Source organism: Mus musculus, chromosome 9, assembly GCF_000001635.26.
Source record: "Mus musculus strain C57BL/6J chromosome 9, GRCm38.p6 C57BL/6J".
Classification (NCBI taxonomy): Eukaryota; Metazoa; Chordata; class Mammalia; order Rodentia; family Muridae; genus Mus; species Mus musculus.
Window position 1 is genome coordinate 75,037,244 of NC_000075.6, and position 27,109 is coordinate 75,064,352.

Consider the following 27,109-nt stretch of genomic DNA (forward strand, 5'->3'; position numbering starts at 1 on the left):
TTGATTTATCAGTGATTTATTGCATGGGAAATATCAAGGTCTGGGAGTAAAATATTGACTTCTTCCCTGCTGTGGCTAACATGAAGAGGAATGGTGACATTACTAAAGTAATCACAATTCCTGTGTAATGGTGCTGTGCTTGTTGTAGAACTCTCCGGAGCAGTGGTAGCTTGAAGAGGTTGATCTAAGAAGAAAAGGTGGCGCTGAGGCAAGGTTAGAGAACAGAGGAAGTAAAGATGGATGGGGTTAAACTGAAGCAGAGGTACTGCCAAGCAAGCAGAGGACTAAATAGGAGGTCAGGGTTGTCTGGAAAGGCGGGGGAAGTGGAGGGGAGGGGGAACACAGCGCCACAGACCAACTACAATTCCCAGGAAGCACTGTGCGCCCATGGACGGAAGTGAGGTGAGGCGCGAGCCGCAACCTTTGAGGGAAAGAGGAAGTGCTCGGGCGTCGCAGGGCCGGAGGCGCGGGGATAGGTAGGTAAGGGCGCGGCGCGGGAGCCTGGCGGGCCTGGGCTGCGGGAGCTACGGCGGGCGGGAGCCCGGGGCCCGTGTCGTCACAAGGCGGCGGTAGCCGCCGGCCCGGCGGGCAGCGGGGCAGGCAGAAGGTGGCGGGCGGTCTTGCCTCCCGGTAATCTGTCTTCTCCCGGCGTCTCTTCTGCAGAAGGAGCACCATGTCCGCGGAAGTCCCCGAGGCAGCGTCTGCGGAGGAGCAAAAGGTGAGTGTGCCGGAGGACCCGGGGAACCCTCGAGACCCGCGGGATCCGCGGGACCTGGTGTGGCGGGAACCTTGGCTGGCGGGCCCGCGGGAGCGAGGGCGGCCTGGAGCCCTCCGCCGACGGCTCCTCCCGCAACCGGGGAGGGCCCTGGCGAGTGGAAAGGAACCGATCCGCTCCCGAGCCTCGGTGTAGCACCCAAGTGTACCAGGCAGCTAGGACTCCGGCCCATGTTAGGGACCCAGGTTCTGTAGTGGGCTTTGATTTGCTCAGGACGTTGTCCCTCCGGAAGCGCTCGGGCCACTTGTGAGCTTGCAGGGAACTCTTTAAGGTGGTGTCTCCATTCAGGCAGCGATGCAGGGCTCGGTTATTAGGGTTGTGAGTTGTGTGGCCTCGTGATCTCTTTCCTGAACCCTTTGGGCTTCAGTCTTCTTATCGGTAAAGTCCCGGTAATAGTACCTACGTCCCGCGACGGCTGTGAGGCCCAAACGAAAAACCCAGCACAACTTCTGCTCAAAAAAAAAAAAAAAAAAAAAAGCTAGCTGATGGGCTTTGCATGTGGCACTTGACTAAAAATCGAGAATTGGAGCTTTAGGAAATTTCACTACCTTAGATATTTCTCGAATCATGGGGATATATTTGTCAGCTCATTTGTATGTCTCTGTTGAAGGGAAATGTGCTAGCAGCACACCTACGAGTTTGAGGCCTGTATGCTTATGTAGTGCCTGCCCATTCCGTCGTAATTATTATGATGCTTTGACTTCCAGGGTACATGGAGTCAGTTAGCTAACAAAGGAGAAAAGTCATGAGTTCCCAACAATTTTTCTTTAAAAACAAACAAAAAATCCCAAATTGGGCCTTTAATCCCAGTACTCAGGCAGAAGCTAGAGGAATTTTGTGAGTCCCAGGCCAGCTGGAAGTACATAATGAAATCCTGTCTCAAAATTTATTAATTGATTGATAATTAATACCAAACTGCTTTACTGTATATGGAATTTGGTCTAATGTTTAAACGTAATCCTTATACTAATGTTGCACTGTAGATTAGTGGGTTTTGCTCATTCCATATATTCTAATCATGTCAACTTACCCTTTATTATTTCTTCCATTGTCATAGTTCTCTTCTGATAGTAATTGTAAGTTAACTGGCGAAAAGAAGGAAAACAAGGATAATAAAAACAGTAGGCAGTTATAATGTTGTGTCATATTATACTTTGCAAAACGAAGGATTTATCCTTTCTTCCCTCCCTTCCTCTCTCCCTCCTTCCTCCCTTCCTTCCTTCCTTCCTTCCTTCCTTTCCTTCCTTCCTTCCTTCTGTAGTAGGACCTCTGGGACACTGAGCTCTATTCCTGGGGTTCCCGCTCCCCCCATTTTTGTGAAACAGCATGAGAGGGAGAATTATGTGTGTGCAAGCAAACACTTTCTGACTGACTATGCCCAGCCCCTCTTTTGTCTTTTTGAGACTGGGGCTGGTGTAGCTCGGTTACCTAGAGAGGATAGCCCTGAAACTATTGATCTATAACCATGCTGGCCCTCACCTTCCTGATTTCAGCTTTGAAATGATTTCACTAAGTTGCCCAGGCAACTTGAACTCACTTTGTAGTCCAGCCAGGCTTTGAATTTGGGATCCTCTAGGCGCAGACACCAGGTGACTCAGGTTACAAGCCTGTGCCTGTGCCACGAGGCCCAGCTGAGCAATAGATTTTTTTGAAGCCCCCCCCCCCCCAGCCCAATGCATATAGTTTAAAGGTTACAGGTTTTTTTAGCAATAATCTTAAATATTACCTGTTCATATTGCAAAGTTTTTGGTATGTTTATAACTGCTTTGGATTTAGGAACTCAAAGGCCATGTCTGTCTGTCTTTTCCTAAGTACGCTGAAATGAAGCTCAGTTTGAATTTGCTACCTAGTAGTGTGGTGGATAATTTTCTTTCTAAAAAATTTGTTGTGTGTTGGGGGTATCTGTATAGAGATCAGAAAACAGCCTGTGGGGGGTCTGTTTTCTCCTTCCACCATGAGAGTTCCGGATTGAACTTGGATTGTAAGAATTGGTGGCTAGAGTCTGTACCCACTGAGTCATCTTGCTGGCCCCTGTTTAATTATTTTTTTAGGAAGAGGCTCACTCTGTAGTCCTGGCTGGCCTTTAACTTGAAGTGCTCTGGCTTTAAGCCCCCAAGTTCAAGGATTACAGTGGCGCTGCCACTACACCCAACTAAAATAATTTTGGGTAATGCTTGTTAATATGTTGCTAAGGTTTGAAATACTGATTTCTAGAGTATAAGTACTTTTGATTAAAATAGCCTAATATAGGGCTATAGAGATGGTCCAGTGGTTAAAAGTACTGCCTGCTCTTCAGAGGACCCAGGTTCAGTACCCAGCACCCACATGGCAGCAGCTCACAACTGTAACTCCAGGATCCAGCACCCTCACCCAGACATGATGCAGGCAAAACCAAGAGTGTACATAAAATAATTTTTCAAAATATCCTAATACAATACCTAATATCAGGGATAACTTTTAATCTTTTCTCTCTATGCTTTGTTTCTCTCCTCGAGCATTTTTAGGACTTGTTGTCTAGCTACTGTCATTAATACCAGCAAGAGGGTGTGGGAAATGTAATGTCCCTTTTTGAAATGAAGATTGGCTGTACATTGTAAATGCCTGTGGCATGGACACTATCCTTAAACAGGAGGAAAATGTGCAAAGTCACTTCTGTGTTCCCGTGAGCCAGATCACCTGTTTCTTCTGTTTGGAAGAGCAGTTACATGACCTGAAAAGTTGATTATTGTCTCTGTACCCAGTTGACCTTCAATTAAAGCTTAAGTATTCAGCTAAAAATACTTTTAAGGTTTTATAGTGGGTTAGTTTGTTGTTTCTAAAAGTTTAAGATACTTGGACCCTGCATGAAATAAGACAAGGTTAATGATTCTCCCCTTCTGAATGGTGTACGCTCACATTAAGAGAAGAAATTCACAGACTGGTGGAAATAAAATTAAAAAGCAAAGGTTAAAAAGAGAAGGAAATCAGACAGCCCCCTATTTTTAATTAGGATAATAGGTAAATATGTGTGAGCATAAAAGTACACAGATATCTCTCTTTAGTTTGTACCAGTCTTAAACAGAAACTAAACAAAGTCAGTCTATAAACTGTTCATTGTAGCTGGTATTGTACTGAAACTAAATATCTAATATATTGAGAAATGCTAGCAGGTTAAAAGTTAACTATCCCATAGGACAGGTGATGACAAGTTCTCCTTTAATATAAGCTATGAGGTCATTTAACTATTTAGAACCGAAGTTAACTTAACATTTTAAAATTACCTCTAGCTAGCTATAGTAGTTTACCTAATAATCCCAGCAGTCAGGAGGCAGAAGCTCTATGAGTTCAGGACCAACCTGAGCTACTTAACTCAGTATAATACAGTGAGCCCCCAAACCTTAACTTTGACCCACTTTAAAAATATGAACAAAACTAAATTTGTGATGTATATATGTGTGCTGCAGCTTAGGTTGTTTGGTTTTTGTTTGTTTTCTAAGATGCCATTAGCAAGTTTTCTAGAGATTATTTTAATTAAACTAAGTGACATGTCTGAGGAAAGACTAGCTGAAGTAGAGCTCTCAACTGAAATAATTGTGTTAAAAGAACACTGGGCCAGGCTGGAGTGATGGCTCAGTTAAAGAACACTGGCTGCTCTTTCAGAGCAACTGGTTTGATTCCCAGCACCCACTTGGTGGCTTATAGCCATCTGTAACTGCAGGTTCAGAGGATCCAGTGTCCTCTTCTGACCTCTATGGGCACATAAGTAGTATACAGACATTCGTATAGACAAAACATACAAACTTAAAAATAATAATTTTTTTTTTAAAGATATGGGCAGGATGTGGTGGCACACACCTTGAATCTCAGTGTTCTGGAGGCAGAGGCAGGTGGATCTCTGAGTTTGAGGCCACCCTGGTCTACATTGTGATTTTTGAAGCAGCAAGGGCTATATATAGAGACCCTGTCTCAAAAATATGTATACATTTTTGGTTGTGAGCAAAGCCTTTAAGGGCTGAGTAACCACAAGGTGGCTCACAACCAACTGTAATTGGATCCGATGCCCTCTTCAGGTATATCTGAAGACAGCTACAGTGTACTCATATAAATAAAATAAACAAAATCTTAATTTATATATATGCCATGTATGTATAATATATATAATATAATTTTAAAAGTTAAAAGAAGCCAAGCTTGGTGAATTGTGAAGAGGAAGGGAACTGGAAAATATGTTTCAGTGTAAAACCTCTAGTTCCATTCTGGATACAAGTTCTCTCAAAGGCTGCCTAGAAGTGGATGGTGCTGGGTGACCTTGGACAGTCCTGTCTGAGAGTAACTTTGTCTGACCCAATTGTCTGTCACAGGATGAAGTCCAAGCTCACCAGCTTGGTGTTCAACCTTCTTTCATCACCTTCTCTTGCTCTATCTCCCATAAGTCATCTTCTTGCTCACATTGTTCTAATCTCTTCTTGATGCTTCCTTCATCCTCAGACAAAACCTGCTTGTCCGAGTCTTTGTGTGTCTAAATCCTACATGCTTTTTTCTGTAATCAGAATTATGTTTGTTTGCATGTATCAGAATAATAAAATTAGTAGTTTAAACAAAATAGAAGTTAGTAACTTTTCTCTCTTGGCAAAAAAAGCACAAATGAAAGCTAGCCGAGGGTTGGGAGAATGGCTCTAAGTTTTCCAGTATTTATGTCCTTTGTTGCTGCTCCACCATTCTTAGCACCTCACTTCTTAATGTAATATGGCTGCTCCAGTTTCAGACATCATAAGCTCATTAAACCATGGGGGGAAATTGGTGTTCTCTCCCTCATGAGAGGCTTTTTAAATCTTACCTCTGATACTTATCTCTTAGTGGTTGTTTGTTTTTGTTTTAATGTGTATGGTTTTTTGTTTACATATATATCTGTGAACATGTGTACTCGTGGTGCCCTGGAAGGCCAGAAGAGTGCATCAGATCCCCTGTTACAGACAGCTGTGAGCCACCATGTGGGTGCTGGGAGTTGAATCCAGGACCTCTGGACCAGCCATTGCTTTTAAACACCCAGCCATCTCTCCAGTCCCACAACTGTTTCTATATAACAATATTTAACAGTAGGTATAAATTTTTTCCCCAGAGTTTTAAAAATTGTAGTTAATCATAGTATTTTCTGGAGCTACTTTGTTATACTTTCTGGTAGGCTAAATAGTGTTCTCTATTTCTATCCAGACAGATTTCTCTTTCTTTGATTTGCTCAGCAAGGTCTCTTATCCCAGCCTGGCCTTAAATTCAATGTGTAGTCCAGGATGAGTTTGGACTGTGAGTATTATCCTACTGCACCTACCTCCTGAATATGGCTTCCTTCAGTCATACCCCATCTGTACTAGGGTTGAAACCCAGGGCCTAGTGCATGGTGGGTGGTGCTCTGCCACTGAGTTACATCTCCAGCCCTGCCAGCTTGTTAGATTTGCTCCTGTTTGTTGTGTAAGGGTTGTACTTTATGACTTATTTCCCGCACCTGTTAGCTCTCCTGCACCAAATATTCTGAGGCTGATGATAAACCTACCTTTATAGAGATTTTTGATTTTATGGAAACAGTTGAAGGACGTTGTGTTTATTCTGGAGACTTTTAGTTACCGTCATTGCATGCCAAATAGTAAGAATTTACAGGACAAAAGTGATTTTCTAAAATTGGTAACAGTAGTTGAACCTTCCTAACAATATTTTCAAAGGTCTGTTAGCCGTTGTTAATTCTACTTATTTATAGTGAGCATAGTGCCCAGCAGGCAGAGAACTTATTTGAGTGCTCATGCTATGTAAGTTAGCCACAGGCTGAAAATGATGATGTTTTTTATAAAATTGTTTTTAGCTTACTAGAATATAAAATAATCGTTTAGCTTTCCTCCCCAGGACTAGAGATTGAACCTAGGGCCTACCATGCACATGTGGAGCAAGCACTGTACCACTGAGCCACAATTCCCACATCTAATAATTTTTCAAACGTCTTTTGCTATTGTTGGTGCTGATCAACTGAATCCAGAACTTTAGGAATTTTAGATTTTGCTTTGCTACTAAACTCCAGCCCTTAAATGTTTCTATGTGTATATATCTAATACCCTAATAACAAAGGGTTTCTAATATATTCTAATTATAAAACTCACAAAAATACATGTGTTAATCATTTTTTTAAATTATTTTATTATTCTTTTTAAACAAACAGCCCCAGAGATAGGGGACTTACATGTGTTAATCTTAGCTCATGATTACAATTGATAAAAATTAGGTTCTGTTTTATGTATCGACTATAGGAAGACAGTTGATGCCCTTTCATCATTATCCACTTAGTTACATAAGTATACTTTATTTCATCATACATGGTAAAATATAGAAACCTGTTAAGAGTTTTTAAATAATAAAATTTTAAAATCAGATTTGAAGTTTTAAAACTTTTTCTTCTAGAATTTGACATTCTTTTTTAAGCTTTTTTTTTTTTTTAAGATTTATTTATTTATTATTATATGTAAGTACACTGTAGCTGTCTTCAGACACTCCAGAAGAGGGAGTCAGATCTCATTACAGATGGTTGTGAGCCACCATGTGGTTGCTGGGATTTGAACTCCAGACCTTCGGAAGAGCAGTCGGGTGCTCTTACCCACTGAGCCATCTCACCAGCCCCTTTTTTAAGCTTTTTTACTTTTATTTTATTAGTGAGGGAGAGAGAGTGATTGTGAGTGTGTGTGTTCACACAGTGTAAATGTGCAGAATAGAGAAAAACTTGTGGGATCCAGAGATCAAACTCAGGTCATTAGGTTTGGTGAAAAGTGGCCCCTTACTTTTGGGTGAAGGATTGGTTGGTTATTGTTTGTTTTCTTTTTTGAGACAGGGTTTCTCTGTGTAACCCTGGCTATCCTGGAACTCCACCTGTAGACTGGGCTGACCTTAAACGCAAAGATCCACCAGCCTCTGCCTCCTAAGTGGTGGGATTAAAAAAAAGTCTGCCAGTTTCTTTTACTGTTGTTTTTAAAGACCTGGTCTTACATATCAAATCCTGGCCTTGAACTCTGATGGTCTCACCTCTACCTCATACATGCTGGGATTAAAGATAGATGCCCAGCTTTTTAAAAATTGGTTATTTTATTTATTTATGTTTCAAATGTTGTCCCCCTTCCTGCAAACCCTCCTATCCCCTCCCCTCTCTCCTTTGCTTCTATGGGGGTGCTTCCCTACCCACCAACCCCCATTCCCACCTCACCACTGTAGTGTCTCCTTACACTGAGGTATTAAGCCTCCACAGGACCAAGGGCCTCCCCTCCCATTGATGACAGATAAGGCCATCCTCTGCTACATACGCAGCTGGAGCCATGGGTCCCTCTGTTTATACTCTGTGGTTGGTGGTTTAGTCCCTGGGAGCTGTGGGTGGTCAGGTTGGTTGATATTGTTGTTCTTCCTATGAGATTGCAAGCCCCTTCAGCTCCTTCAGTCCTTTCTCTAGCTCTTCTGCTGGGGTCCCTGAATGCTCAGCTTTTAACGTGGTCTAATTTTGTAGCCCTGGCTGGCCTAGAAAGTGCTAGGATGCCTAAGCTGTCCTCAAACTTGCAATCTTGCCTGGACTGCTTGGCTCTTCCCTTTGTTTTGTTGCTCTACTACTTTGTCTTCACTAATTTCTCCTTTTTAGTTCCTTTCAACTAGTTTCTTTGCTTATTGTCCTTCCCCGCCTGCTGCTGTGGATTAAACTCAGGTCTTCCTGCTTGCCATGCTACTGGTCTACCACTAAGTTAAGTCTGTAGACATATACAACATACACAGTCTTTGTGAGAGTTCCTTTCGTTTTGAGGCAGAGTATCACTGCTCAGGCTGGCCCAGAACTCACCCGCTGACTCACACACACAATTAACACACACTCTCTCTCTCTCTTTCTCTCTCTCTCACTCACTCATTCACTCTAAAATATCTTATCTGGGACTGGTGAGATGGCTTGGAGTGTTAAGGTTCTTGCCTCCAAGCCTGACAACTTGAGTTTGATCTCCAGATCCCACATGGTGGAAAGAGAACAGACTCCTACAGGTTATATCCTCTGACTACCACACGTTATTGTGACATGCACATGCCTCCACACTCACATACATAAATAAATGTAAAAACAGTTACTTGGATCTATCTATCTCTATCTAGATCTAGATATGAAATCAAGTACTTCAGTTACTTGTAAGGTAAAATGCTCTCTGCTTTGGGGAAGGTCTCAGTAAGCTTACCCAGGCTCACCCTCTCAAGTCATCTCTGGCTCCGAGACCAGAACTAGATGTATCTGCAACCACACCCAAGTAATGATGTCTACCTGGTACATAAATGTGCTGGTTTCAGCCTCTTTTCTTCTTGCCTAACAGGTTGTTAGCTGCTCACATGGATTAATATGGGAGAGACCAGAGTTTCTAGGATCTGCCTAAATTCAGACAGAAATTATTCTTTGTAGCAGCAGAGTCCACAGTAACCACCTTCTCTGTCCCTGACACTGCTCATAGTTGAATTAGCAGAAATTATCACTGAAACCTTGCTGACATGCCAATCATCTCCAAGGTGGAGATTCCAAAGCCCAGGCTTTCACTCCTTAGGTTAGTGCAGATTCTATGTAAACAGCCCTATTCCTGAGTGGGCTTCTAATGCTGGTTAGGTTTTCTTCAAGGACAAAATAGTAGTGATTTTCTTCAAACCCTATTGTAGTTCTAGGACCTACCTGCAAGGATCAGGCATCTGTGTGCAGGTTATATAGGGCACAGGCTTGTGCCTTATCATTATTGGAGACTAGTAAATAGCAATTGCTATCCCATGCCCACCATGGGAACTACAGAGAGCAAGGCCTCTGTATTTCCTTTTGTTTTGTTTGTCTTTTTGAGACAGTTTCTTTGTGTAGCTCTAGCTGTTCTGGAACTCTTCTTCTGTAGACCAGGCTGGCCTCCAACTCAGAAATCCACTTGCTTCTCTGCTATGATAAAGGCCTGTGCCACTTCCACCTACCTGGCTTGCTTCTGTATTTCTAATTATACTTTTGTCTAGGATCTATGTTTCTCATTATTGATAACAGTTGCACTAGCTCTTTTATTTGGTTAGGTCTTACCTAGTATGTTATCTCCCCTGGGTTATTTTCTGCCTATGTCACTTACTTTTAAATTTTACTCAGTAAGTAGTAGTTTTTTTTTTTTTTTAAATCCAGCTATGACTTTATATCTGTTGATTTATTTGCTTATTTTGGCCTTTTGAGCAGGTTGTCCTGGAACATGTTCCACTAACCAAGCTTGTGAACTTTCAGCAATCCTTTTGGCTCTGTCTCTTGAACACTGGGATTACAAGCATGACTTATCTCTCCTAGCTTCCAGACACAGATGTAAATGGACAGGCCATCTTGTGATCATTAACACTTTAGGATTTTTTTTTCTTCTATCTCACCTTTGCTTTTTTTTTTATTGCATTATGTTTGTATTCTGTCCCTTTGTTATTGTATATGCGAGCATGCATGTTGTATCTATCTAGTCCCATTATTGTTTCATTAATGTCCCCTGTTGATTTTCTTTCTCTACTATTAAACTACCAATTTGGAAGTTTTATGCTTTATTTTTGTTTAGTTAGTCCCCTTTAAAATCTCCTTATATCCTGGTTGGTGGTGGCACATGCCTTTAAAGCACTTGGAAGGCAGAGGCAGGCTTATCTCTGTGAATTTAAGGCCAGCCTGGTCTATAGATGGAGTTTCAGGACAGCCAGGGCTACACAAAATGACTGTCTGGAAAAAAAAAAAGAAAGAAAGAAAGAAAGAAAGAAAGAAAGAAAGAAAGAAAACTTTATTATGCATCTTTATCAAACTGTTAATTGAATATGATGACTTCTGTATTAATTTCTTTTCTCATGGCTCTGACTCAGTAGCAGAAGAAAGTAACTTAGAGCAAGGGTTTATCTTTGCTCTGAGGTTGAAGATGCAGTCCACATGAACCAATGCACTTAGAGCCAGGAAGCAGAGATGAACTTTGGTGTTCACCCTTCCTCCTTTTCCTTATCCCCAATATTTAGTGTAAGTGCATGTGTGTGTGCTGTGTGTTAAGTGTACATGTGAAGGCCAGAGGAGGGCATCACACACAGCCCCTGGAACTGGAGTGACAAGTGCTCGTGCAGCACCTGCCTTATTACTTGGGTGTCAGGATCCAAATTCCAGTCTTCACAACTGCACAGTTTCGCTTAGACCACTGAGCAATCTCTTTAGTCTACTTCCCTTTTTAAAACACACAGTCTAGGACCCCAGCCTATGAAATGATATTGACAACATCTAGGGTAGATCTTGCCTCCTAGTTAATCCATCCACAAGCTATCTTATAGATGTGCCTAGAGAGTCTGTGACTGTCAAGTTTGACAGTCAGAATAAGCCATCATGGCTGTTCCAAATTACAAACATGTACATTTAAAAAATACTATTCTATTATGTATTTTTCTTTTTGTCTGATTTTGTTTTTGCAGCACTTGGAATTGAACCTGTTGCCCTGCCCTTTCTTGGCAGTGCTCCATACTAAGCTACACCCCAGCCCTTTATTGTTGCCTGCCCTCTCTCCCTCTCAAATGATAAAATTGTGTGCTCTCTGACACTGGCTACATCCCAGGCCTTGTTTTTACCCCTTTGCAAAAGACATCCGGGGTGTAATATTTAATTTATGAATATGTATCCTATTTTTTGTTTGTTTGCTTTATATTTCCTTCTCTTTATCTCAAGCCTTCCCCCCACCCCTTCTTCACAGTTTGTTTTCATCCTTAGCTACAATAAATGTTCGGGAATATCTTTAATGTGTAAGAACCTGTATCCTTAGCAATTCTGTGTCCTCTAACATGTTTTAGCATAACCACAAGTATAAATTATTTCACTTGATTTTTGTTAAGCATTATATGAGGAAGACAAAAACAAAAGCTACATGTTTCAAACAGAAAGGAAATGTTTTGAGGTGCTAGGTTACAAATTCTTGAAAGAGTTGGAAGAACAGAAGGGGAAAAAAAAGAAATGTTTTTAGAGACAGGGATTGAAGAATGTCTCTGACTTAGGAATGAGTCCTGTTTGGAGCCTGCCATCTTCTATCCAACTGCCATGTGGCTTCTACAGGAGCCCTGATTGTCTGTGGATACCCCACTGTAGGAACTCACAAGGGCCTACTGCTCTGTAACAGTGTGATCAAGAGAAGAATGCTTCTTTTCTTCCACACTTGTTCATCTGCTGTGGCTATCATTGGCTACCTAATAGTAATGCGGTTTGGGAAATGTAGTTTTAGCCTTCTGTTTATACTGTTTGAGGAAGTACGTAGGGAAGAGCAAGAGTGGCTGAATGCCAGCACCACAGTGCCCCCACCCCATGAGTGTGTCTTTATAAGCAAATCTATAGCTGTGGTAGAATGTTAGTGAATGTCCAGCAATTCGGACTTTCTTAATGTAAGGTCCTGCATCTGCACTAGGTTAAGAATGTTTTTGTATAGTTCATGAGATGTATTGTGGAAGTCTTGATAGTGCTTAACTACATTTTAAAGTGTAGCTTAGGCCAGTCTTTTCCTAACTTTCTTTTCACTTGTTGGATACAGACCAAAGTTTGAAAACATCTAAGATTGTACTGGCAGGAGGACTTATTAATTATGTTGTATATTGACAAGAAAGTTGAAGAATTGGAGTCCCTTTTTTCTTCCCCCATCCTTCACTCTCCGTCTTACCTCTCTCCTCTCACTACCCCCTCCTTGATTAGTCTCAAACTCTCGAGCTCTCAGGTTCAAGTAGATATCATAAATGTGTTTGGTTTTCTCATGAGAAAGTGCTTCTCTGTACACGTGGCTCCTGGAATCACTCTGTAGATCAGCCTGGCCTCATTTTTCTCTTGTGTGAGCATGAATGGGTGCATGTGTGCTCCAGCATACTTGAGAAGGTCAGGAGACTCAGTTCTCACCATCTACCATTAGTGTCAGAGATGAAACTCAGCTTGTCATATTTATGTCGCAAGCTCCTTCACCTGCTGCTGCATAATCGTTCTGGCCCAAGAAAATCTGGTTCTGGCCAAAAGGTTTGAAAGTGCTGGGACTAAAGGCCAACAGTTGATGGTGACACCTTTTCAATAAGCATTATCTAAAATGGGCAAACTAGAAAGGGAAACCTACAAGTAGGGTCTTTAATCCAGATTTGCTTTGACACTGCAGCTCTGAGAATGCCAGTGGGTGGCAGTAGATCTGTGTTGTGAAGGCTGAACCTGCCACTAGATGTCGCTAAGATTCTAGCACACCTTATTTTTGCATTGGTGTCTCCGGCTTTACATAAGTATATCTTCATATTCTGCTTGGTTAGGTTCCAATCTTAGGACAGAAATCATGTATAAAAATACATTTTGAAAAACTCCTTAAAGAACTTCCCCAGAATTCAGGAGGCAGATGAATTTCTGTGAGTTCAAGGCCAGGTCTTCATAGTGAGTTCCAGGTCAGCCAAAGCTACATAGTGAAACCGTGTCTCAAAGACAAACAACAACAAAACCAAAAAATCTTCTTTAAGAATGATAGTGCAGTTATTTTTCTGTGTAGACTTGAGCATATGACTATCAGCTGAGTGCCAGCTGAGGTGGTGGACTTGTGAAGGCTTAGCTTTTAACTGTGAGAATGATAGCAGCATATTGACATGTTCACACAGTGAACAATATCCAGGATATATATTGTGCACCTCACACTTAAACTTCTGGACATACCATTCTTGAATGTAAGGGCTGGAAAATCATTATTTAAAGTCTTATTGTGCTGAATACACAGGTAAATTTTGTATGGAGTACAGGTGTGAATCGCCACAGTAAGAGATTAGAAGATGAAGCTGCAGCCTAGAAAGGGAAAATACGGAAGCAGAATAGGTTAGGAATATGGAAAGGGATTTGACAACAGAAGGTATCTGCCATTAGCACTTTTTCCTACAAAATCCTCTTAAGACATAAAGTGGGGTATAAGGGAGTTGTTGAGGGTCAAGTGTTGATAATACATAAAGTGAATAAAAAATATATATACACACACACATACATATATATATAAAATTTTGAGGAAAGTACAAAAAAGACAGGGCAAAAATCTTCTAGATGAATTATTTACTTGCTATATAAGAACAGTTGGTTTGATATTTATAGATTTAACATTTCTGCTATTTTACTTCATAAATAACCTCAGAGACTCAAAATGTGCCAAAGTGTGATTTTGCCAGTTCAGAGAAATGAGTCTAATAGCTAAAAGTATCCTGGCCAGCTGGCCATCCTCCCGTCAAAGGAGACCTGTGATTTTATTGATCCATTGTTCTTGTTATGATATGATAAATTCTTTCCTGTAAAATAGCATTTTGAAGAATATATACTCAAACAAGATAGGTGTTTGAGAAAATATTTTCAAGATAGTAAGAAGACCAGCGGCATAAACGAGTGATAGAACATTAACTAGCGTACATGGGCCCCCAAGTTGCACTGGGGTGGAGGGGGTACATTTAATGACGACCTTTCCAAAAAACAGCCTCCAAAACCTAAAAGTATGTGGGGTTTTTTTGTTTTTTGTTTTTTTGACATGAACAGAATTTCCCCTTTTGTTGGTAGAAACAGGAACTTTCTCACTTGAGGCCAGCCTTGAACTTGCTATAGTCTTCCTGCCTCAGATTCCTGGGTGCTGTAATTACAGGGATGAACTCTCACACACAGCCAGATGTGAGGATTGATGAAAAAAAAATACCATTATCGATATCAAGGTCTTCTAAATTGATTTACTTAGGGAAAATATGCTAGTATTTGGGCTGTTGTTAATGTCTAGTAAAGAGTCTAAGGAGTTTAAAATCATACGTGATTTTAAATAAGGAAATCACAACGAACTTTTAGATTTTTGATAGTATTAGGAAAATTCTCTAAATATAGACAAAGAGCTGAAGAGTTCCATAGAAGGTGACTAATTTTGAATGTATTATACATGACTGGAAAGTAACTGCAAGCAAGACTTGAGAGCTGAGCTATCTCGGTATTTTTATCCAGTGTGTGGGGTGTTATACATGCATCACAGCTATAATAGAGCTATCACATGGGACATTCGAGAAAAAAGATAGAGGCGTTTGAAAGGTTCCTGGGCTTGATTTCTTAAAGGCTGTATTGCTTGGAGTTCAACAAGAAAGCCAGAGACTAGATATTAAAAGGTGAATTATTTTCAAAATTCAGTTGTAACAGAAATAATTTACTTGAAATTATTTCAGGAAATGGAAGATAAAGTAACTAGTCCAGAGAAAGCTGAAGAAGCAAAGTTAAAGGCAAGGTATCCTCACTTGGGACAAAAGCCTGGAGGGTCTGATTTTTTAAGGAAAAGATTGCAGAAAGGGGTAAGTTGCTGAGTGCTATCTTCACATGTTTTCCCTGTGAGCTCAGTGTGCTGACAAGCTGAGTTGAATGTCTGTGTCTTTATTCCTGTATTTCCAGGTGCATGTATCTCTGTCAATATTTCACATGGTTCATGTATGAAATGAATATGTATGAAAAGAAGCGATTACAATGTTTTAAATTAAACTGTAAAGTATTTCAAGTATGTACCATAGTATGGGTGATAATGTCAAAGAATTCTTACTTTGTCATCTTTGTAAAAACGTAAATGTAGGTATAACTCAAACCCACCCTGTATTTTCTATGTGGCCCCTTTCCCTCTTCTTTTCAAAAAGAAACACTGTCCAGAAACGGATATTTACCCCACCATCCTTATTAAAGCTTGCCTGTTTGAAAGCAAGTCTAATACAACATTCAGAGGCTTACGGTCCTTTGTATTTGGATGAAATGATCTCTTGTAAAATCATTTCATTTGCTTCATAGTTCCTTTAATAATTTTAGTAGTTCAAATTACTGAAAGCATTTTTCCCAGAGTCTTGTCTGCCTTTTTGAGGTAGAAGTCATTATTTCTTAGCATGGGAATATTAGTGCTACTTGTTTTTTAAATTTCCTCTCCTTCTGCTTGAAAAAATTAGAAATTTAGAATTAAAGCATATTTGAATTCTTTCTCATATCAGGATCAGAGAAATGATGGAGTATATGTGAAAGATAACTACATACTATATAAGATGCTAAGTACCTTAAATGTATTAGTATCTGCTATTTATATAAGAAACAAGTCTGTGGGTGTGCACTATAGTTACATATGTACTCCAAAACAGTGATTTTTAAAAGTATCAACAAATAATGTGGTTTAGTTTAAACATTAAAAAAATGAAAGGCTTATATCTTTCAAATAATAAAGAAAATAATATTAAATATAGAAAAATGCAGAAATTCTGTACTCTGAAACAGATTCAGAGTATTAATTGTATGGAAATTATTCCAAAACTTAAAAACATTAGCATAGCTCTAAATAAAGAAATTTTACAAGAACTACAACTGTTAGGACAGAAAGTGTTTACATCCAAGGTAGTAATCAGTAAAATTTAAATTTCATCATACTAAATTCAACCACAGTGGGAAAATATTTAGAGTAATTCCTACTGGTAAGCATGAAATTGTGTGTAACTAATGTATTACTTTTTTTTTGTAAACATTAAAATTACTCTTTATTTTTGAAAGGTTCATGGAAGATTATATATGAGATTCATGGAAGTATTTTCATTATTTGACTAATTTCTTATAAATTAATGTGAACTATAATTCAGTATGAGGGGGAAAAATCTTCAAATTTAAAGCTTTTTTTCTCTTAAAGCTTTTACTATAATTAGAAGCCACATCAATGTTCAGCATCAAAGAAATAGTTAATAAGTTATTCCACAAGTAGACTATGTGGTTCTCTAAAAACATAATTAGTAAATACCATGTAAGCAAGAGACATGAAGGTGAGAACTCCGTTCATCAGGAGTCTAGGTTTAGTGTAGAATGTGCATAGACTGTCTCCTTATGCAACTGTACCTTTAGGCATATTTTCAGCTATGACATAATCATGTTTGATCCTGAGCATCAGATTCATGTCTCACTTGACTGATTATTATTAGTATTTAGGAGAAGGTTTCTTCACAGCAGAATTAATATATCTTAAAGTTGGTATCATACATGAAAATAATTGGAAATGAAGAAAATGACATTTGAATCAAATAATTATATAAAAGTTGCAGTGTCAATATTTGAACGAATCTGTAATTTCCCAAACTATCAGTGATTAAGCTTTTATTGTTGTTCTAGAATTTTTTTGAAGTCTGAATCACCAGGTTCTAGGTTTCAATTTTCCTTTGTCATAATAGTTAACAAGCTAAGAAACATAGTTTTTGCATTGTTTGAGAGGATTGGATCATATTCAATTACTACATTAGGTCATTTTCTGTATTGTACCCATTGATATTATAAAATTAATGTTATAATATTCTCACTGGACTTTTAACAATAAGACCATACTCATGGTGAGTTTATAGCCCATCAGAGTCAAAAAGGATTTTAACAGTCTAGCCTGTGAATTTCTGTATTTGTGGTTTGTCAAGTACCAAGACTGAGGACCCAGTTCTAATAAACATGACTTTAAAGTTTGTCATGTTAGGTGACCACATATATAAAATCAATGCTGCTCAGTTAATGGGAAGTCGGGTGGGGCGCTTATGTAATGCCAGCACTCGGGATGAAAACACAGGAGGTTCAGGAATTCAGTCACCCACCCCTGCTCCATAGCAAGTTAGAGTTTGAAGCTAGCTTGACATTGTCTCAAATAAATGAATAAATAAATATATGTGAAGAGGCTTTTGTAAGATGGCCTTCTACGTGCTCTAAAGTATGTCTTAGGTTTTAGGGTGTTTTGCTAAGAAAGGATCTCACTATAGCCCCTACTGCCTGGGGCTCACTGTGCAGCCCAGCTGGCCTTAGACTTGCATTGTATGCCTGCTGCGTACAGAGACTCCAAATGTGAACAGTATAGGGAGGAATTAGTGTATATGGCCACGTTTACATTTTTTTTTTTTTGATGAATTGATGAAGTTTAGAAGTTTTTAGACAGCTAATACCACTGCTAGGCTGTGTCCGTTGGATCCTAACCTGAGAAACAGCAGTCTCCTTCCCCGCACCGCCTGTCAGGGTCTGCTCTGCTGAGTTCTGTTTAAACTCCAGCCACAGTAAAATGTAAATCATTTTTCTCTTCAGAAAGTCTCAGTATGCAATTAAATGAGATCATTTTATGATTAACGTTTTCTTAGTATAAAATAGCGTCTAGTTAGAAACTGAGTTTATTAAATTGGAGGAAATCCCACAGTGGTTAGGCCTGCGAGATGACAGAGGGTAAAGGTTCTTGCTTCCAAGCTTGACAACCTTAGTCCAGTCTCCGGGACTCAAGAGGTGGAAGGAGCAAACCAACTTCTGAAAGATGCCCTCTGACCTCCACACATGCTCTCTGGCATACATACCCATTATATAAGGAGATGTAAAATAAATACATACATACATACATACATATAAAATGTATATCATGTGTCTATTATATGTGTGTGTGTGTGTGTGTATACACACACACACACACACACACACATATTATCAATCTTTTTTAAATTTGCACTATTAAATTTCTTACTTTCTACATACATTAAGTAACACAAGTAAGAAATTTGTCAGGGTGCTTTGTTGTGTGCAGATGTCAACCAGTAAAAAAGAAGTAGTGCACAAGACGGGGAGGGTCTTGTGTCAGTCCTGAATATCTCCATTTCCTGAGTGCTGGGATTCCAGGTGTGCCACATGTACTCAGATATAAGCAGCTTCTTGATTCTGGGGGCATCAAAATTCCCATTTTAAAAGATCAATCAGAAATGATACTGCAGCAACCTCAGAAGTACCTGGCCCACATTTTATTGTTACTACGTCATATGAAGCTTATACAGTGCTATCTGAAAGTTTCCAATCATAGACCCGTAGGCCAGATCTGGCTTATCAAAGAATAATTAGGGGGAGCCAGCCAGTGAGCCCTCCCTAGACCATCCACGGCACTAAGCTGAGTCCCAGCTGCTTCATTTTACCAAAGTCTGAGAAATCTTTTCTGTGCATTATTCATCTGTGCTATCATTTCATCACAGCATTATTTCCTTTTGCCAAACTCAGACTTTAATGACCACAGCATCTGGTTTTAAAAGTTGTTATAACAATTGACTTACTTGATCATTTTTATCTTTTGCTAGCTCTTGATACATTAGTTTACATACAGTAGATATTCAATAAAAATCAGCTAAACATGATGAATATAAGGCAGAACTCAAGCAAATGCATTTGGTTTTGCTTGTAGACTATCCTGAGGTTACTCTTAAACTGTCATCACAGGCTGGCTGGCTTGCTTTATTTATTTATTTATTTATTTATTTATTTATTTATTTATTTATTTATTTAATGTGCATTAGTGTTCTGCCTGCATGTATGTATGCCTGTAGGAGGGTGTAGGATCCTCTGGAACAGGAATTACAGACAGTTGTGAGCTGCCATGTGGGTGCTGGGAATTGAACATAGGTCCTTTGCAAGAGCAGCCAGTGCTCTTAATCACAGCTATCTCTCCAGCCCCACAGTTTTATCATAGTGTTAGAGGGTTGTGGTTTCACCTTTCAACCAAAATCAGTGTAATAGTAACAAAGATCTTTTAGACTCTAATTTGATTTTTTTTGTTTTTGTTTTCAGCAAAAGTATTTTGATTCTGGGGACTACAACATGGCAAAAGCAAAGATGAAGAACAAGCAGCTTCCTGCTGCAGCCCCGGATAAGACAGAGGTCACTGGTGACCACATTCCCACTCCACAGGACCTCCCTCAGCGGAAACCGTCCCTGGTTGCTAGCAAGCTGGCTGGCTGATTAAAGAGCTGAACTGCATGAGTCCTCTACTGTCCTTTATTTCTCTGACTACGTTACTTACCCACTTGTGTTCCCTTCACTCACTGTCGTTGGAGACTGACAGCTTTGCAGGTAGTGGTAGTGTGTGCTACTGTTGTAAGGGAGCATACATGTGTAGAGGTTTGGATTAGTTTCACAGTGCACTGATGCAAAGGACATGTAACAGCAACATAAGTAAATGACGTGACAATAATTGTACACATTACCTAGCTGGTGTAGGGCTGGCTCCAACAAGTAGCAAGCAAGTTTTACAGCTTTAATGCTCTGGCTTTCTTTACTTTCTCATGATTACAGCTTTGTATGTTACTCTTATTTAACAGGACCTCTGTTGTATTGATTTCTTCTGTATCTTCCTTTTGAATCTTGTAAGACAGAAGTTTAAGACCACGAGTTGGAAGACAAGTCACATAATCCAAACACAAGTAAATGGCTGCAAAAGATTTGAGTAACTGCTTGGACTTGACGGCCTTAAACCTGCTGTTCCAGCTTTAACAAGAGCATCTTACCTGGGCGATATTTGCCCGTTCTGGTGTGACTTGTGTGACTCCAATGCTTACCAGCTGTCACTGAAACTAGTGCTCTTCCTCATTCTGCAGTGTGTGGAGACAGCTTTCTTTGTTGAAGATGTGAATGGGTGTGCATGTGCACTGACTATTGCATTCACTTTTGTGCCATTTTTGTAAATACAATAGTTTTGCACAACCTTTTACAAATGTCTGTATTAATTTCACCGTATTAGAAAGTAGATAATGTGCCAACCAGAAGCACAAAAATTCCTACACAAATCTGCCTGCCATTACTGCTTTTGTATAAGAATAGTTTACAATCTTGAGCATATTAGAATACCAAACTGAAATATACTCAGCCTGCTACAGAGTTAAGCTTTTTCATTTATTACTAATATTCATGACTTTCAGTGGCCTTGTACAAATATGATATGTTGCTTAGGCATATCTTTTGTTCTATGCAGAACATTTCATTTTGACTTTTACAAAAAAATTACAATTCATATAATTTATATAAACTTTCTTAGTGTAGAAACTTTTTACTTCCACATTCAGCTTTGGGGATACTAAAGTATAACACTTGCATCCTCTGTCTTCTGTTATCTTCTCAGCCCCTGCCTTCTCTTTACTTGGCTTCTGTGACTCGTATTGGTTTATCTCATTTATATAAAAGCGTATGTGTCTATCTTTACTTTTTAAGCTTGCTTAAATAAAAGAATTTTTGTGAGGGTTTTTTGTTATGCTGAGAATCAAACCTCTGTCTCACATGTGCTTAGCAAGCACTGTACCACAGAACTACACTCTTATTCCTAAGGGAACTTTATAATGAAGTGAGGAGTTGAAAAGACTTATCCAGAATTAGCTAGATTCTGTTAAATAATTAGGAGGAACTAGGTGAGTAGGGCTAATAATTACAGTGATTTATGTGGTAGGTAAGACATTCATATTAGAATATTTAGGTATCTCCTATACATGTCATTTTAATAAAATATCAATTTACTTGTGGTTTATGTATTAGTGGAAACATTAGTAGACTTTATTCGGACACATTTATTATTAGAGCTCTCCCCGGGATGTCAGGCTACGGCATATTGAACAGTAGCAGCCGGAGCTGATACAGTTTTTCCTCTTCATCTTGGGCTAGAGTGAGGCCTCCTCCCCTATGGAATACAGGCATCATTTGTATCATGACTACATTTGTGCACCTGCTTTCCTGTGGTTCCACACTAGTGATTGATCCTGTTCCACTCAATGTGAGGCAGAAAAGCAACATAATTTACACTCCACATTGCCAATTTTAGAGCTCAATTCTATGTAAATATATTTGTAATGAGCAAACGAATTATTCCATAATATGTGCAATTCATCATAAGATTGCTAGATAGCTTTTTCCCCCCTGTGGATATTTGCAAGCCCATCCCCATTGAGTTCAGTAGATGAACCTGAGGTAAGAGTGACCATGCTCTTCCTGAACATCAGACTAACAGTCTACCAAGTGAGCAACACTTTTTTGCTTTGTAAAATAGGACTCTGATGTTTAACCTACCTCAAGACTTGAGGATCTGTGAAATACTAAGTGCCCCAAATATTACTATCTTTTCAAAAGTCAATTTCATCACTAAACCAACCTGCCTTCTATAAAGTAGCAGTGCTTAAAATCTCAGGATTTTCCACGAGGAAAGACCTGTAAGGATTTGTACGTATCACTACATGGCTTCCATTGGTGCTTGAGAGAGAGGTTTTACATTTTCCTGGTTTTTGTTCTACTTCAAAGCTCAGTTGTAGATACTTTTGCAGGCTCTTTGGTCATGATATAGTGAAGATTTTGATGAAATGAGCTTAATTTCTGTGTTAAAGCTGTGTCTGAGGAATGGCTAATTTCAATGTTAGAGTAAATTGAGGTTGATGAAAATACTAAAGGCAAACTGGCTAAAACCTAAATGTGTTTTGTTCAGTAGCTCATATAAGAATCACCTTGAAGGTTACGTCTGACTAACAGTTGCACCTTGTGTCTAGTTGGAATAGCATTTGGATAGATTGGTGGGAATATGTTTGCATTTCTACGGGTTGTTAGAGAATCTTGTACTGCTGGTCTGAAGATTGTTTAAATGACTCAAGGCAGTCATGACAAGGCCTCTATTTGTTACTTCCACAGTTAGAATTAGTTGTTCTTTTTACTTGATGTAACCAAAGTATACCTCTAAGTATGTATTGGTAGTCATTACTAAGTCAGACTTGTATTCTTGATCTGAATATCACAGTCTTATCAAAACTGAACTATCAACCCAAACTCTGTAAACTTATTGTTTGATGGTCAGAAGCAGGTAGCCTCTGGGAAGAGCTATTCTGATGGTTACCAAGGCCCTGTCTGTGAGAGCTTCATCAGATCACCCAACCTTCAGACTCATTACTTTTATCGTGACCCAATTCCCTCACCATGTCCACCCCTGAAGCCCACTGTAAGCACTTCACTTACATTTTCTAAAGCACCGTCTTGATCTCATTTGGCATGAACTGCCAGCAACCCAAGACTCTTTCTCCAACTTGTCACTGCTACTTTTAGAAATTGGGATCACAACTTGTGGTGTCTCCTGTATAGCTAAGTGAACTCTTACTAGTTCCAACCTTCAAAGGAGATAGACCTTGAGTTTCATCCTATAAATGACTGGTGGTGGTGACACGCATAAATGTATGTTTGTATGGTATTTATCAACTAAATAGCAGTAGAAGTAGAGATCTAACTCCTTTAGTATCGTGCCCTCAAATCTATCAATGCATCTCCACCATTTGATATGCAATAGGACACTGCCTGTACGCAGAGGGCCAACATAAATGCCTTTTCTTGTTAAAGATGTCTGTAGAGTTGGCAGTTAATGCTAAAGTTTGTCAAATAGCTCGTCCAAACTTACACTTGTAAAATACACCCCGAATAAATGGATCTACCTAATTTTTATTGATTTTAATATGCAGTTTTGTCTTATTTGTTAATGTTTCCCAGTATGTTTTCTTAAGCCACCATGAAGAAATGATTTATAATCTTGGATTTTTTTTAATTTAAATGTGTTAATGAGACCCTGTTGTTTCATCTTGTGTATAAATGTTCCAGTACAGTTAATACTGAATACAGAAAGATGGATGAAACAAAGTTTCAGTGAGTCTACAGGGCTGAGGGTATGCCTTAGTTGGTAGAATGCTTGTCTAAGATGCACAAAACCTTGGGTTCAGTTCCTATTACTTTATGAGTGTGGGTGTACATGCCTGTAACTTCATCAGGAGGCAGGAAGGAGGGTCAGTTCAAGGTTATCCCTGGACAGAAAGATCCACAGCTTCATAAGGCCATCTCAGCAAAGTTCTAGGAAGTCTATAGGAATGAGCTCTTCAATGTAGAACAGAGAGTGGTAGAACAGGAGTTCTCAGGTGGTATTAGAAACCAGTTGCTGTGGAAGCGGGTGGGAAGAAGGAAAAAGTGTATTTTGAGTGAAGGAAGCTTCATTCTCACAAAGGAAGGCAAGCCTGTGTAAAGGTGGTTGGTTAAAACAGCAAGTACGCAGTTTTTTTCTTAAGTTTGGTCCTCTACACTGATACTCACAAAATAGCAGCATGGGTCCACCAGGCTTTCAAGATCCCTGAAGTTATCCTCATTATTCCCTTTAGGAAGAAGTGATGGCCAACTCCCACAAAAATAACCTTATTTTTGAGACACACAGGAAGTAGAAACCTCTAATTCTTTTTTATTGTTTGAAGCAGGCTCTCTAGCCCAGGCTGGTTTAAGAATTACTCTAGACCAGGTTGCATTCAGATATATATATATATATTCAGCCTTCTGAATGTTGGGATTATAGGCATGAGCCAGAATGCTTGATATCACTACTCTAGCTACCAACTATTTCTGCCCCTTGCCATCCTACCCTGACCCCCTTCCCCATCCATTACAGTAGAATCCTCAGTGGTTTTCTTTGACAGGGATCTTATGTTGCCCAGGCTTTTCTTCAGTCTTGGGCTCAAGTACTTGCTCACAGAAATACGTCACAAATCTTGTAGAATGCACATTTTTGGAGAAGAGAGGCACAGCCTGCCGCGTGCACTGCAGTAGTCTGTCCACACAGTCGGGGTCTGAGGGGCTGAAGGCCTGCTCCAGGTCAGCCTGTTCCGCCACCAGCTCCACCAGCTGCTGTCGTCCACTCACTGTCTGTAAGCTTTTCAACCCAGACAGTATCTTCATGAACAAAACAAACTCTTCACCAGTCACGTCTTCTAGGACCTTCTTGGACTCAGTGAGTATGAGTTCCTCCACTTCCTTAGTCAACACCTCATCTGGGAGCGTCTTGAGTTTTGTGGACAGGAATTTAATTGCTCGTTCTCTAACAATGTCTTCTCCTTGAAGAATCTGGCTAAACAAGCCACCTAACGTTCCTTTTGCATCCATCTTAAATATACTTAGCAGAGCATTGTTCACCAGGTTAAATTCTGCAGAGTCATCTGTCTGCAGAAGCTGGGTCAGTATATCTGCTACTCTAGGAAGGTTTTCTCCTGTGGCAAACTGAGGCAGCTCTTTAATTGCTTGACGTCGTATTGACACATCTTCATCCTCACAGAGGTCTAACTGTGCATTGATAGCAGAATCAGCCAGCTCTGGAAAATGCTTAAAGAATTTTGGTATAAACTGAGCTGCTAATCGCTTTTCCTTGGTGCCGCCTTCAGGATCCTGGGTAGTTGAGTGACTCCGTATCCAGCAACACTGATTTTTAAATTGCGAGTCTCACATAACCTTTCTGTTTACTGTAAAGGAGACTGAATAAAGTCAATCATAGACCAAGAGGTGGGCCAAGCAACCACTTGACTGGGAATGAGCATAGAAAAATACGGAGAGTAAGAGGAGGTCAATTGGAAGGGTTTTTAAGACAGTGTGGAGAACTGGCTTTTTCCTTCTGGGACATGGCTTAAGGAAGGTCAACTAGGTGCTTTGCCTCTCTTGAATTAGTAGGCTTTCACCCCAGGTCCTGACTCTTCACTTGGTAAAACCAAATTATTGGGATTTTGTTTTTAAAAAGCATTTTGGCTTCTCAGTTTGTCCACAGCCAGGGTGATTTCTCTGTGGGGTCCTGCCAGAAGTTGGACCCAAATATCAAAATATTGTCTCTTCTTCTACCACCCCCCTCTCCCTCCTCCTCCACCAACTGGACCTTACTTGGTAACTCAACTAGCTTCAAATTTGGGATCCTCTTGTCTCAGTTTTGTAAGTGCTGAGAGTGCCAGTGGCGATGGTACACACCTTTAATCCCAGCCCTCAAGAGGCAGAGGCAAATGATGGCCCCCAAGTTTGATGTAAACCAGGCCTACATAGACCTTTTCTCAAAATTAATTTAATTAATTTTAAAAATCTAGGGGCAGCACAATAGCAAGTAAAGATGCTTGTCCTGTACATTTGCCAACCAGAGTCTCATCTCCAGAAGAAACACATAAAAAATAGATGGATAGAACTGATTCTATAAAATTGTTCTCCAACCTCTGCATGTGGACCACTGTACCCCCATCACCACTAACAGTAATAAATTATACAGACAAAATAACTGCTGAAACTGCAGCTGTGCGATCCATGTCTGGCATACTATCACACTGCCTTTGATTCTTTTACAAACTTCTTTGCTATGCTTAGTGATGGACTTGCCCCTTTTTGAATGACCAATTTCATTTACTGTGGACAGTATTTCTTGATTCTCTACTGGGTATAATAACAAGATTAATATTTTTGAGACAAGTCTCATGTATCCCAAAGCTTATCTTGAACTTCCTATGTTGCCTAGGATGACCATGAAGTGTGTGTGTGTGTGTGTGTGTGTGTATGTGTGTGTGTACATACAGAGACCAAAATCTTCTATTACTCGTCACATTTTATGAGTCTGAAACTGGAGTTTATCAACTGGCTAGACCGGGTGGCCAATGAGCTCCCAGGCTCTGTATATCTTTGTCAGTCCCTCCTCTCCCCAGTGCAAGGCCAACAAACATGTGCCACAACACCTGGCTTTTTATGTGTGCTCTGAATCCAAACTTAGGTCTTCATGCTTGTGTAGCAGGTACGTTACGTCTCAGCCGTCTTCCTAACCTGACTCTAAGCAGGATTCTGGTCCTGCCTGCCTTCTCCTTCCAAGTACTGGGATAGAGGCGTGTTTTACCACACCTGACTGTGTGATTCTAAGGGTCATACTCGAGACTTTGTGCATGCTAGAAAAGCACCTGCCAACCTCCATCAGCCCTGTTTTACTTACGCAACAGGGTTTTGTTATATAGTCCAGGCTGGTCTACAACTCATTATGTAGCTCAGGCTGGTTTCAAAACTTTTAGCAATCCCCCTGCCTTAGATTTCCTAAAATTATAGGCCCAAGCCACATACCTGGCTCACAATCAACATCTTTATTTTCCCTTCTGACTCTTCTCTCTCAGTTTTTGCCATCTGTCTTTATAGTTCCATTATCACACATTCATTATAGTCTGAAATCACTAGCAGTTTCTCTAACTCTGTAGAGTTCACTGCAGACCACAGACTACATTTCCTTGTGAGCCTTTTTACTTTTATTTTTATTTTATTTTTTTGTTTTCCAGACAGGATTTCTCTGGGTAGTCCTGGTTAGCCTGTGAATTGCTCTGTAGACCAGGCTGACCTTGAACTCATAGAGATGCCTCTGTGTCTGCCTCCTGCCTCTCCAGTGCTGGGATTAAAGACATGTGCCACCATTGCCTTTTTTCCTGGGAGTTTTTCAGGGTTTTTCTTTCCTTGTATATTTGATCTAGAGTATAGCTAGAATTATTTGCGCTTAGTGCATATCAAGTACCTATAAAATCGTTCTGCTCCAGACAACTCTCCCCTGGATGTTTCTTCTCTCTTCCAAGTTTGTTTCTTTCTTATCCTATTGTCCAGCCGTTATTTCAGAGTTGGCTGCTATCCTGAGCTGAATCCACCATTTTCTGGGTTCTGTGGATTCCAGGCAATCTTTCAGGAGGGTT

At 40.0% G+C, this 27,109-nt stretch overlaps 1 protein-coding gene, 1 long non-coding RNA gene and 1 pseudogene across 8 annotated transcripts; 1 reads left to right on the forward strand and 2 right to left on the reverse strand.

Moving 5' to 3' along the window:
• Positions 1-13,827, reverse strand: Gm51714. The gene is made up of 2 exons (XR_003948357.1): positions 1,324-13,827; positions 1-1,224 (listed from the first exon to the last, which is right to left on the reverse strand). It is a non-coding gene; the product is annotated as a predicted gene, 51714 (long non-coding RNA).
• Positions 371-23,070, forward strand: Arpp19 (cAMP-regulated phosphoprotein 19). 7 transcript variants are annotated; one of them, NR_152135.1, is made up of 5 exons: positions 371-476; positions 664-718; positions 14,990-15,112; positions 19,392-19,673; positions 19,922-23,070. NR_152135.1 is itself a non-coding variant. In NM_001142655.1 (4 exons), the coding sequence occupies exons 1-4, from the start codon at positions 388-390 to the stop codon at positions 19,560-19,562; spliced, it is 438 nt and encodes a 145-aa protein (NP_001136127.1). In that variant the 5' UTR covers positions 371-387; the 3' UTR covers positions 19,563-23,070. The 7 variants fall into 7 exon arrangements, 6 of the variants coding, with proteins under 6 accessions (NP_001136127.1, NP_001344808.1, NP_001344807.1 ...); NM_001142655.1 differs by having other exon boundaries at positions 19,392-23,070; NM_001357879.1 differs by lacking the exon at positions 19,922-23,070 and having other exon boundaries at positions 371-480.
• On the reverse strand, positions 24,112-24,820 carry Gm2981 (predicted gene 2981; annotated as a pseudogene).

Coding starts and splice junctions, on each gene's coding strand:
- Arpp19 (NM_001142655.1), top strand. CDS start 388: ATGGACGGAAGTGAGGTGAGGCGCGAGCCGCAACCTTTGAGGGAAAGA. Junction 719..14,989: donor CGTCTGCGGAGGAGCAAAAG/GTGAGTGTGCCG, acceptor AAATTATTTCAG/GAAATGGAAGATAAAGTAAC. Junction 15,113..19,391: donor GGAAAAGATTGCAGAAAGGG/GTAAGTTGCTGA, acceptor TTTTGTTTTCAG/CAAAAGTATTTTGATTCTGG.